Source organism: Malania oleifera, chromosome 3 (assembly GCF_029873635.1).
Source record: "Malania oleifera isolate guangnan ecotype guangnan chromosome 3, ASM2987363v1, whole genome shotgun sequence".
NCBI lineage: Eukaryota > Viridiplantae > Streptophyta > Magnoliopsida > Santalales > Ximeniaceae > Malania > Malania oleifera.
Genome location: NC_080419.1, coordinates 98,536,965 through 98,550,669, shown reverse-complemented (window position 1 = coordinate 98,550,669; position 13,705 = coordinate 98,536,965). Strand labels below are relative to the sequence as shown.

Here is a 13,705-nt window from a genome sequence, read left to right as displayed (position 1 = left end):
ACGTCGAATGTGTGTAAGCTGAAGCGCTCTCTGTATGGCTTGAAACAGGCTCCCCGAGCTTGGTTTTATAAGTTCCGGGCTACCTTACTTCGGTTTTCTTTCATCCAAAGCCAGTATGATTCCTCGTTGTTTCTTCGTACGACTTCTGTTGGTATTGTTCTTCTTCTGGTTTATGTCGACGACATTGTCATCACTGGGATTGATTCTACTCTCATTGATCAACTCAAGCAGCATCTTCATGATTCCTTCCATATGAAGGATCTTGGTCCTCTCCGGTATTTCCTCGATTTGGAAGTTCAATCTTATTCATCTGGGGTTTTCCTACATCAACATAAATACACGGAGGACTTGATTTCCTTGTCTGGTTTGCAGGACTCCTCTTCAGTGGATACCCCTTTGGAAGTGAATGTCAAGTATCGACGTGAGGATGGGGATCTCCTTCCTGATCCCACGGTGTTTCAACAATTAGTTGGTAGTCTCAATTATCTCACTACTACACGGCCTAACATCTCCTTTGTTGTCCAACAAGTCAGTCAATTTATGCAGTCACCTCGCCACCTTCATCTTGCAGTGGTCCGTTGAATTATTCGATATCTCCAGGGTTCCTCTCACTGTGGCTTGTTCTTCTTTACTGGTACTCCTCTTCGCCTCGTGGCTTTTAGTGATGCTAACTGGGCAGGATGTCTAGATACTCGTTAGTCTGTCACCGCGTGGTGTATGTTTCTTGGTGATTCCCTTATCTCTTGGAAGAGTAAGAAACTAGATCGTGTTTCCAAATCTTCGACCGAGTTTACCGTGCCATGTCGGCAGCCTGCTCAAAGATTGTGTGGCTCCATGGCTTACTTGCTAAAATAGGTTTTCCTCAGTCTACTCCCACTCCTCTTCATGTTGATAATATGTGCTATTCAGAACGCTACAAATCCCGTTTATCACAAGCGTACTAAACATATCAAGGTGGACTGCCATTTTATTCGGGAAGCTGTCAATACTCGAGTTATCTCTCTTCCACATGTCTCAAGCGACCTTTAGATAGCGGACATCTTCACCAAAGCTATGACATGACTACATCATCAGTTTCTTGCTGGCATATTGATGCTTCTTAATCGACCAACATCAATTTGAGGGGGGGATGTTAGTAAGATAGACAACAAACTTACCATAAATTGTTCTACATTTATTTAGGAAACAAATTTGTCAAACCTACCATAAATTGTTCTATAGTTATTTAGGAACCAAATCTGTAAATATCTTTCTTGAATTAGGGGTCAATGCTTAATGTTAGGAGATGTTGTAATTGGGAGATATTGTAATTAAGGGATATATTATAATTAGGGAAAATGACTTCTATATAAGGACCACTCGATTGAGGGTCATTGAGCAAATTTGACATTGATGAGGTCATAGTATGAGCAGTATTGGGATACCCAAAGTAAACCTCCTTGTGTTGCCATCGCAATCACCACAGATTCTGCACTTTCGGGCCCAAGTGAGGTGCAGCATATTGTAGCTATGTTAGAGGACGAGTATTCCAAATCCTAGTAGTATCAAGCATCTTAACAAGCTTCCTTTCCCATTTCATCTCTTACTCAGACAGGTAACCTATAACTTGCCTATCATCCAATATTTCTAGTCTGTCTAAGCAACCTATAACTTTCCTATCATCCAATATTTCTTCTCCTAGTCCTTGGGTCATAGATACAGCTACAACTGATCATATAACAAGTATATTTAATTTCTCTTCTACCCTCTAGTATCCTTAAAATACCTTGTGTTATTCTTGTTGATGGGTCCACCACTGTCATTAAGAATAGTAACTGTAAATCCCACATCCTTGATTTCTCTTCTTCGATTTGTATATTCCAAAGTTCCCTTTCAATCTTTATATCAATTAGCAAACTAAATGCATGAATTTTTCAATAACATTCTTCCCTAATTCTACGATCATTCTAGATTTGAAGGCAAGGATTACAATTGATGGAGGGTGTGAAGTTAGTAGACTTTACCACTTCAAGTTGCAATCTCTCCTACCACCTACACTATTGCTAAGACACCACTCCAAACCCAGTATCACTCAACCATCCTTCATTCGAAATGTTAAAACTACTAGTTCCTACTTTGAGTCTTGTGCGTAGCCTTGAGTGCAATATAAGTCATGCCAATTGGGAACGAATCATCATGTCCATTCGCTTTCTAAGTCAATAAATAGGAACAAACCCTTTCATGTTAGTTCATTTTGATGACTGAATGCTAGTCAAATTGTGTCCAAGTTTATTTTTTGATACTTTGCAATCTTTGTTGATGATTATTCAACAATGATTCTCTGTCTCGAATTTCGATCTCAATTAGTTTGGCTCTATTTAACAAAAGATCGCTCTAAGTTATTTCATACCTTTCGTGATTTTTTCTTTGAAACAAAAACTCAAATTGGTCTTTATCCATTTGGATACTTCAAAGTGATAATACAATAAAATCCTTCAATACCCAATTCACTATAATATGATTCAATTTGGTATTTCCATCAGTCATCCAATGCCCACACACCTCAACAAAATATGGTTGCAGAAAGGAAAAATAGACATATGCTTGAAGTCACTCAAACCCTACTTTATCAAATGCATGTTCCTAAGGTGTTTTGTCATGTTCGGAGTGATGTTGTACTCACTGCTTGTTATCTTATCAACAAGATGTCATCCTCTATTCTCGGTGGTAAAATTCCCTACTCCGTTCTCTTCCCTAATGCTCCTTTGCTTTCCTTACCTCCTAGTATATTCAAGTGTGTGTCCTTTGCTCATTAGCTAACCCCTAGTGTGAATAAGTTGGATCCTCATGCTATAAAATGTCTTTCTGGGTTACTCATGTACTTAAAAGGGATGTCGTTGGTATAGTCCTACTCGGCATCGTTTTTTTGTCTCTGTCAATGTTACCTTCTTTGAGTCTACACCATACTACTCCCAATCCTAAGCGCTTTTGACCTCAATGAGTCTCTTTCTCGGCCTAGTCATCCAAATTCTAGTTTGTTGTTCTTAACCAATCATCCACCTGTGTCTCCACATAATTTGAGTCCTCATTGTCTTTATTGTTCTAATTTGTAAGTGTATTCACAATAGTGGCTCCAGGAACAAGTCCACTCCAGCTTCTACTGCTATACCTTTTGTTTACCTATCTATAATCATATGTCGTATGACGTTGATCTCCTATTACTATCCAAAAAGGTAAACGCACACGTACACAACATCCCATCTCCAGCTTTGTTTGCTATGACTTCTTGTCACCATCTTATTATTGTTTTATAACTATTTTATCCTCTGTTGCTCTTTTTCAATTTGTTACTAAAGCCTTAGCCTACTAAAGGTTGAGAAATGTAATGGTTAAAAAGATAAGTGCATTAAATGAAAATGATATTTGGGAATTGGTATCTCTTCCTCCTAATAAATCTATGGTTGTCGTTGGGTATATACAGTGAAAATCAATCCTGATGGTTCTATGGCTCATCTCAAGGCATGCCTTGTTGCTAAAGGATATACACAGGTGTATGATTTGGATAATTCACATATTCCCCCTAGTTGCCAAACTTACCTCACATCTATTCATCCACATGGCAACAACTTGACACTAGCCTTTACATCAATTAGATGTGAAGAATGCCTTCCTACATGGTAATCTTGAGGAAGAGGTCTATATGGAGCAACCACTTGGATTTTTTTCTCAGGAGGAGTTGAGTTTAGTGTACTAGCTCAAGTCATTATATTGTTTAAACCATTCTCCCAGAGCATGGTTTGGTCAATTTAGTGATGAAGTACTGAGTTTGGCCTTTGATAGTATGCATTAGATCACTCTGTCTTCTATCATCATACTCCATTCTGTAGGATTCTGCTTATTGTATATATGGATGATACTGAGAGTACGATGGCAATGATCAAGGTATTCAGGGCCTAAAACATTTTCTACAAAACTAAGTTTTCGAACAAAGATTTAGGACCATTGAAGTACTTCTTAGGTATAGAAGCATCCACATCTTGTCTAAGAACCATTTTTCCATAGAGGAAGTATGTTCTTGATCTTTCAAATAAGACTAGGTTGTTAGCAACAAGTTAGTGCCAAATATGGGTGATTTGTTGCTTTACCCAAGACGGTACTAGAGACTAGTTGGAAAGTTGAATTATCACACAATCACTCTATTGGATATATCTTTTGCAACAAGTTCTGCTAGCAGTTTATGGATTCTCCAAGGACAAGTCATTAGGATGCAGCAATTTGCATCTCAAGATATCTCAAGGTTGCACCTAGAAGAGCCCTCTTATATCGAGATTGGGGTCATACTTATATTCAAGGTCATATAGATGCATATTGGGTCAGACGCCTTTAAATAGAAGATCCACAACCAGGTACTATATTTTTTGTTGGTAGTCAAAGTCAAGTGTTGAGTCAAAATATAGGGCCATGGTTCACACCACATGTGAACTCATTTGGCAAAAAAAACATGTTGGAAGATTCAATTTCCCATACTCTTGGTCTATGGAGTTGATATTATGATAATCAAATTGCCATTCATATTGCCACCAACCCAGCCTTCCATGGGTAGACCAAACACATTGAAGTTGATTGCCACTTTGTTCGAGAGAAACTTGTCTAGGAGCTCATTATACTTATGTGAAGTCTAATGTGCAACCTGCTGACTTGTTTAATGAAGCTTTAGGAGGTGTTTGTGTCAAATTCATTTCTAACAAGCTAGGAGCATATGATATCTATGTTTCAGCTTGAGAGGGAGTATTAATGGTTATTTTGGTCATGTAGTATTTTTAGTGTATTAGTGTTATGTTAATAATTGTTAGGGGTATTATGGTGATTGGGGGTACTTTACATACATTATAAATAAAGGGAAAGATGTATCATTGTGATAAGGTCTTTTGTTTTACTTAATAATTCAACAATATCTAAAACCATTGCTCTAAAATACTTAATGTTCTACGGGAGAGGCAAGGAAGCAGGGAATATGACCAAAGAAGATACAATATTGCTCTAATAGCAAAGTTGCATCACCAACATTGCTCCAAGCGGAGCTACATCGCAGATATTTTTCTAACGCTGTTCTAGCAGTGTTCCAACGCCCAAAACAACGGGCTTTTTGCAGCCTACAAAGATTTTTTTTCAAATCAATAAAGAGAAAATTATATTAGCAAGGCATCAAGAGGATGCCAACCATGATACAAAACATCAACCACTATTAGAGTGTCGCAAACATCAAGAATTACAATATGATCATGAAAAATTTTCCCACTAACCCCAGTTGGAGACAGCAGCAATCCACTGGTCATTGAAAGTCTGAATAGGTGTACTTGTATCTTTGAAGGCTCTTTTATGTCTTTCTTTCCAAGCACACCAAAAGATGGCAAGGGATGAGATTCAAAGCCTTTTGCTTCTCCTTGGTGGCTCTAATGCCTTTCCACACCCAAATCTGCCCTCCAACTGTTTTTGTCATAACCCATTGCTGTCCAGCCAAGGATAGAACCAAATTCCACAAGTTCGTCATCCAGTGACAGTGGAGAAGAATGTGGTTGATAGATTCTATTGACTTTTTGAGTCCTATCTCGTTTTGATTAGGACAAATACAAAGTATCTTACCTGTGCATTGAGTATGTGAACAGGATTATCACTTTGCATGCACAGATGGTAAGGAAAACATAGAAGCCATGAGGAGTTGAAATTCAACATCACTCGGTGCATGGCATGGCTATACGAAGTGCAAAAGGAATGAAGACAAATCTTTCAAATTGTAATTGCATTTAGTTTATTTGGGTCTGTAATATTAATATGGTCTATAATAATTGCATCTCATGTATGATAGGGATGAATGCTCAATGTAAGAAGCATCTCGATTGTACACAAATTTTATATTATCTTATTGTATTCCAGGCGTGGCCTGAGGGGGTGTTGTTCCAACCCGTAAGGATCGGTTGTAATTCACGCGCGGCTTGAGTTGGGTCTTCTCCTCCCATTCAAGGAGAGGTTGTAAAGGTTGGAGTCAACCCTATTAATCTAACCTGGGGTTTCCCTTGCCCAGTAAAAAGAGAGTGTTGTAAACAGTGTCGCTCCACCCGTAAGTGATCAAAGGTAGTGAATCCTCCTACTTGTGAGCTTGAGGCGGGGACGTAGGCAGTGTTGGACGAATCCCGATATCATACTGTGTGTCATTCTCTCTTTCCCTTATACTCTTTATATTTTCACACTTTGATATGTGCACATGTATGTTTAATTATTTATTGTTTTGATCGTTCTTCATACATGCTTTGAATATTGTGGGTATTGGAATTTGTTTAGAAAGACCCTAGGTTGCAATACACTGCTTGTGGACTCGAATTAAACCTAGGAAAGTTTTAAAATGCCAATTCACCCCCCCCCCCTCTCATAGGAATACACCAATTCCAACATATTCGGCATCAGTCATACAAAGAAAACACCTATTTGTGACTATAAGCTTTCTACAGATTGTCAAGAGTTAAAATGTTTCAATGTACGGACTCCTAAACAAAAAAGGCTACCTTTGAAGGGGCCGCTGCCCTCTAAATGTGAATCCAAGGGGAGTTGTTGAGGATGAGACTATTGGAATTCTTAACCTCAGACCTGAATTTAGCCAAACTTTCAGATTTTTGTCATGTTTCTCCTCCAATCTTACCCAATTTTCCTTTTATATGGCATAACTCGAATTTCAAATTGTTCACTAGCTTTAACTATTAATGCAATGGATGTGGAAGCACCAACTCCGTTCCTGTGGACTTTTGAGATGAGAGAGAAATTGTTGGAATTCTATGAGAGAGTCTCAGGTGCAAGGATGCATGCCATTTTTAGTCCAAGCTTCTTTTACACCACAAGCTTCCACAAGTTGAGGTTCTCATGGGTTTTCACCATTCTTTCAAGGTGGAATGGGTTTTCACCATTCAATTCATATAACCAATTTTGTGGGTAGCCAATTTTTTCTTTTTGGTGCTGAAAAATCATGATTTTCAGTGTTCTTGACTCAGATTATGCCTTTTTGGTCGAGGCTTTGAGGGTTAGATAAGAATATTGGTGTCTTACTACTCAAGAGTGGAAGGAAGTTTTCTTTATCTAAAACTAGTTCAGAACATGTGGGGAAAATTATTAAAGTTTGGAAAGGTATAGAGAAGGACACTTTGGCAGCACTCTTTGCAAAATTATGACCTTTCAATAACAACTTGACCTAAAAAATGAGGATCAAATTAGACCAACAATCTCACAAAAGAATATCCCATTAAGAAAGCCCCTGAAACAAATTCATGTGCCCACCAACATGAAACTTCCATCTGCTCTACCATATAAATGGATTAGCAGCTCCCTAAATCTTAGAATTTTAGGAATTATCCCTCATTTATTCACTTACAGCCATGGAGATGGGGAGAAGATGAGGGAGAGGGGGCGCACAGAGAGAGAGGGAGAGAGGAAAAAGCAAAAAACTTACAGTCCTCAAAGACCATCAAGGGTTTTTCTGTTATGCCACAGAGCCCAAAACCCTTATATTTTCCTTGAAAGAATACTAATGAAAACACATTCATATAATCATGAAATAATGTCTAGCGATAGTCACAAGAATTCACCCATATAATTACACACATTCACAATATGAGATTGTATATAAACAACACAATTAACATGTCTATTAAGTTCAACCAAAACTAATAGAACTTTCCTAATTTTTAGTACACTTGATCTTGAAGAACAACATATTCCTTCTATAAGTGGATTCCAGGCTTTTTATGCAGATAAGGCGATGAGCCACTTGGGTGAGGGCATGTGAGGGGTGCATGGTAAACTCTGTGGATGTTAGCAGACTCATCTGTTGACAGAGTTCATGGAAGAGCCAAGCCACATTAAATATAGTGTATAGTGCAGATGCTATCTTGCTAATTTCCTTGTGCATGTTTGTTGTTTTCCCTTCATGGTTCCTTTGCAACAAATCCATAATTGTCCCACAAAAGAACCTTGTAAACACTCGAATCAAATTTGGAAACGAGAGAGAGAGAGAGAGAGTGTGTTATCAAGAGCACGCAGCATGCATTTCCTTTCCTACCATACACTCGGGCATTAAAATCCAACCATCCGTCCTTCGCCCACTCCAAACGCCCATATGCAGCACACAAACCAGAAGTTCCTAAACCATTCACCACCAGCAAAACCCAATTCTCTGCTCTGCAATTCCCACGTGCAACCTGCCAGAATATTGATTTGAATCAGTTAACATTGTCTGAGTTGCATCCAAGAGACAATGATGGTGTTGTCGCCATTGCATTGCCATTTCCACGCTGATGCATCTGCACTATCTGAAGATGCCAGAGGAAGATGGACCCAACATGCTAATGGCGCCTCTGCTTGACAGAGATGGAATCCGGTGATGCTGTTGCAGCACTATCACTCAACATGATATATTGAAGACCAACTCAAGGACAACAAATATCACAAAACACAGCTGAGGGGGAAGAAAAAGCATGTGCAGCCTTTTCAAAAGGATCTTTTAGCCCCATCCAGCCAAACTTCATTCCCTTCATCCTCCTCCAGCAACAAACCCATTTCATCCAGAAGTTTTTTAGCAACTACATCCAGGTCATTAACAGGAGCGGATTATAACCCATCCCCACATCAATTAGTCACACACAAACTTACACCCGAATCCCCCTCCTCAAAAATAGCAATATCCTCCAAACCTTCTAACAGGGGTGGAGGCACACATGAAAGAACCGCAAGTGCATCAGAAGAGTTAGAAACATAATCCATTTTTCCATGAATCTCATCCAAGAAAGGACCATAATCACAAGCGAAATCACTAACAAATTCACTGTCCTCATCTGATATATCCCCTTATTTTTTCTTCCTGAAAATGATGTCCTCCTTTATTAGAATTAGACTTAGAACAGTTCGGAGATTCCTCAACAGAAAACTTTCTCAACTCAACAATTTTAAAAACTTACCTCCATTTAACTTTGCTCTAAAATCATTAACGAGTGAATTTTTCTTACTTTTACCTTCCTTCCGTGCTGTATGACGCTTGTACACCTTTTTATCCTCAGCCATATTACATTTGTGCCACTTAACCGGATACAACTTCAAAATGCAGCTGTTAAAGCTTGATATACATTGTTGACCCACAACCTAATAGCTTAAGCTTTTAGGGAAAGTGATAATCTAACATGGTACCAGGACTAGTTACCACCAAGAGGGCCTGGGTTCTAGTCTTGTTGCCCATGTTTACTGTGTGGTATTTAAAAAATAATTGTGTTCCCTATCATGGGTGTTCTTTATTATGTGTTTCTTTCTCCATGCGCTGTCGAGCTGCATGTGCTGGGGAGTGTTAAAGCTCGATGTGCAGTGTAGGCCACAACCTAATAGCTTAAGCTTTTAGGTAAAGCATCTAACAGCACCATTGAGAATGAAGTGAGAATGGTTTTGGGATGGGGGATGGGCTAATTCGCTTTACTAAGAAAATCCTTTTATTGTCAAATTTTAAACCGAAACATTACAACACATACGCAAACAGAACCAAGACTAAGTTGAAGCTGCAAACCAAGAAAAACCTAAGAATCCACTAATTTTGGGGCAAGGGAGGGGTCATCCTTGAATCCACAAGAGAGACTGAAGGGAAAGCTCTCAAATTTAACTGGTGAAAAATATGAAACGATCCATTCTACATTTTCAAATGCCTATTTATCTTATCCACATGCGGGTGTGAACATGCATGCACACACATACACACAGAGGACTCACAATTAAAAAACCTAGCAAACATAACCCCGCTTTATAGGTAAAAACCTAAAAACTACTCAAAATATGAAAGAACTCTAAGATATTGTGTAAACAACAAAAAAAAAATCAATATATATATACACACACATTTGATGGTATTCGAATCTTGATACACAGCAAGTTTGCCAGGTTCTGGACCAACATCAAATATAATTTAATTGAGCATCAAATCCTTCACTTGTCAAAATAGAACCAAACCTGTAATGCATGTCGACATGCTTGTGTCTCTGAATCCAATATGGAAACAACATTCTCTGCAGCTGCAGCAAGATACCTTCCAAGGCGTGGTTGAAATCTCATTTGGGCCATGCCACCCTAGTCCCAACACAGAAAAAAAAAAAGGAAAGATAGGCATAACTGAGAACCAAATTCTGCATCAACCAATCGAACAACCAAAAATAGTGATGGCAGATCCAGTTAAATGTGAAAATTAAAAAAATTTGCACAAGGCTCTACCTTAAACACTTTTGTACAGCTACCATTGTTAATGCTCCAATACCGTATCTCACCATCCCCATCACAAGAACAGATGAGGTCTTCTTTATTAGGATGGAAATCCAAAGACATGACCGAGGCTGGATGTCCAACAAAGTTACGAAGCGAATATCCGGACTGCAGAATCAGTTAAATATGAAGGATTAGATTAAGAGATTATAAACAAGAATAAGAAAAAAATTTAAGTACAACAATTTCCCTTAACATGACCAAACAAGAAATTCAACTGGTGGGCAGAAACGTAATTACCAACGATATGACGGCAGATATGGACAATGACAAAAATAATTCAATCCTCCATATGATAAAGTCAAAAGTGATAAAAATAACTCAGTAATCCCATATCCAGACAATGAGAAAAATCAATACAGGTTGACATTTAATACCTAATATTAAACATGATATCCATATTTATTAATCTAATTCTTCACCAGGAAGGATATACACGAGCCAAGGCAATCTAGAAACATATAATTTATAGATTAGACAACTAAAATAGCATCAAACTTATATTCTAAGACAGTCTAGAAAAGAAAATTTCTCGTATTATCCTCATTATATTTAGTAAGAGCTTGTCTCATTATCCTGCTGAAATTCGCGATGGACTTTTGCAGCTGGCTATTTTAAAAGGTTGTCTTCTTCAGATTTTCACATGATTGAATGGAATTACTGTTATGATGCTTTTTATGCTTCTATTTTTGGTTCTCGCCTCTTATAAGGGTATTTTATGCTCCATTTTTTTCTATAAAAATATCACTGATCTTTAAGATCACTAATGTTTTGTCTTATTACCCAGAGAGAAAAATGCAAAGAGCAATGCATTGAAACCTACCGGAATCTAGTTTTTCGAAACCTACATGAGGCCAAAGAACAATCAGTTAAAAATTTACATGATTGGAAGTTTATCAAATTCAAACCAAAAAAAGCATACATTAGAGGACACGACGAAGTGAAATTATATAAGATATTAAGATAGTCCAGTCCAGTGTAACAAAGAAAAACATATGCACCAAAAAGGACCACATAACCAATCTAACAAACTCTAATCTCTGTTACAAATGAGTATTCACAGAAAATGAACATGAAGCAGTACAGATTTCAAATCTTTTGAAAGTAACTACAAAATGACCAACATGAAATGGCAGGGTTTCTAAAGTTCTCAAACTAGAAACAGGAGAAGGTGGAAGTTCCCCTTGCTTAGCTCCTGACCCAAAAAAAAAAAGGGCAGCCCAGTGCACAAAGCTCCCACATATGCGGGTTCTGGCGAAGGGGCAGACCACAAAAGAAATATTTGAAAATATATTAACCTATTTCTAGTGAAAAGCATTCACATTTTGCAGGATGGAGGTCTCTATGAAACCAAAAATTAACTGCAAGCATACCCATATAATTGTTTACACATGAAGAAATGCAAGCATCGCAAAAGTATACATCAGCCTCCTTGTAAGCCTTGTATAAAATAGATAGCAAAACAAAAAATGGCTATTTAAGCATTTTACATTTTAAACTTGTGAAGGGAAAATAAAATAAAATAAAATTAGAATTTATGTAAACCCATCCATAAACTCCTTATCCCCCTCTCCCAAAAAAAAATAAAAATAATTAAAAAGAAAGAGAAAAAGAAAAAGGAGAACTTCTCTTTCTACCAACACAAAACTGACAAATTTTCGATTCATTGGAAAAACAACTTACTCTCTCACTTTTTCAAATATTCCTCTCCTCAAGCAAACAAGATTCAAAACAAGTATAATCAAATTTTATCACATGAGCTGCATGCAGGTGCATCACAACTGTTGATCACAACTGTCCACGGCAGTGGGCTCATTTTAATGTAGAAATGCTATCTCCAGTCAAATGACTCAAACCTGACAACTGTGGGTCACAGTGGCCCAATGCTGTTTTCCCACAGTGGGCCCTTGTGGTGCCCACTGCCATGGATGGCTGCATCCCACAGCTGCATCTGATGCAACAATAGATAGCACTCCTGAGGTAGGACAAGACCTAAGGAAGATCCTTGCCGGAAAATAATTAAGAAGAGTTGGGTTAAGGAATTGTGGGGTTAGGTTAGTAGTTTATTATGTGTGTTTTAGCATTAGTTAGTGCAGTATTAATTGTATTTGGGGGGCGTGTTTGTAATATTTGTGTAAAGTAGGGGTATATTTGTAACTTAATGTAGTTTTAGGGGTTCATGTGCAATTTCATGTGAAGAGACTTTCTTATAAATAGTGTGTGAAAGCCATGTTGTAGGTAGTTGTTGATGAATTTGAATTGAAGTGAATGTGAGTCCCCCCCCCCGGCATCTCCTCTCTCCTCCCTTCTCCTCCTTCCTGTTCTAATTTCTCCATGGCTGCAGAACCTTGATGCTGCACCTGCATCATCTGGTATCAGAGCCCAACCATGATCACTTTCTTCCATTTCAATTCCTCCCATCTTTTCCTTTCACTCTTCTTCTTGCCCCAATTCTTCTCTTCTTCCTTCCCCCCAGTGTTCTGCAAATTCTGTCTCCCTCTGCTGCAACTTCTTCTTCCCTTCTCCTCTGTTCTGTGACTTCTCCCTCTCTCCCTGTTGCCGCTTCTTTTCCTCCTCTTCTTCTTCTTTCATTCTCTCCTTTGTTCTGTAATTTCTGCTCCTTCTCTGCTGCTGCTTCTTTCTTCTCTTCTTGTTCTCTGGTTTCTGTTTCTGAACTCCTCTGTCCCTAACCCTTTGCTGCCCAGCAGCTTCTACCCTCTTTCTTCTTCTCTGTTTCTCTTCTCTTTTTCTTCCTCTTCTCTTTAATTCTCTCCCATAAAACTCTCTCATTTCTGAATTCTGTGGCTGTCTCTTGGTAGTTTCTGTCCAGCAACTCCTCCAATCTCCCATTTTCTTCTTTTCTCTCCTTCAATTTCTTAATTCTCTCTCACTCTCTCCATTTCTGAAGTTCAGTTATTAAAAAAAAAAAAACCTGAAAAGTATTTCTGCAGTTTCTGAACTTCTCATTAAATTCCAGCTGTGTCCCCATTTCTTCAAACACCACTTTCGAGCCACCATCCTGCAACACCACCCACACCATCAAAGACAGAACACTCCAACACCTCTTCCTTTATAATTTAATCGCCTTCCGATCACCGGAAGAGGCTCACATGCCGGCCAAACATACTCCAGCCGTCGGAAATTTCATTGCTGGAATCTCGCTGCCAGTGAGTCATGTGTCCCACGCGCCGGCAAAGCGCATGAGAAAGTCTCCCAGAGTCTTCTGCAATTTCCTGTCTCGTGAAAAATTGCCTGCAGAAACAATATTTTTGAGTTCATCCACAATAATTTGATTTGCAGCTTGATGTTTTGACTGCAGACACTATGGTGTAAGCAAGTGCAATAATTTGGCACAAAACCCTAGAAAATGTCACTGCAGCATAAAAAATCA

At 38.5% G+C, this 13,705-nt stretch overlaps 1 protein-coding gene across 15 annotated transcripts in view; it reads right to left on the bottom strand.

The window, feature by feature from the left end:
* LOC131150781 (transcriptional corepressor LEUNIG) overlaps nt 1-13,705 on the bottom strand; it is a 74,780-nt gene that overhangs the window by 23,663 nt on the left and 37,412 nt on the right. For all 15 annotated transcript variants that reach the window (XM_058101730.1, XM_058101727.1, XM_058101725.1 and 12 more), the window contains 2 exons: nt 10,267-10,422; nt 10,009-10,125 (listed from right to left, as the gene is read on the bottom strand). In XM_058101730.1, coding sequence (XP_057957713.1) covers nt 10,009-10,125; nt 10,267-10,422 — 273 coding nt within the window. The remainder of the gene's footprint in view (nt 1-10,008; nt 10,126-10,266; nt 10,423-13,705) is intronic.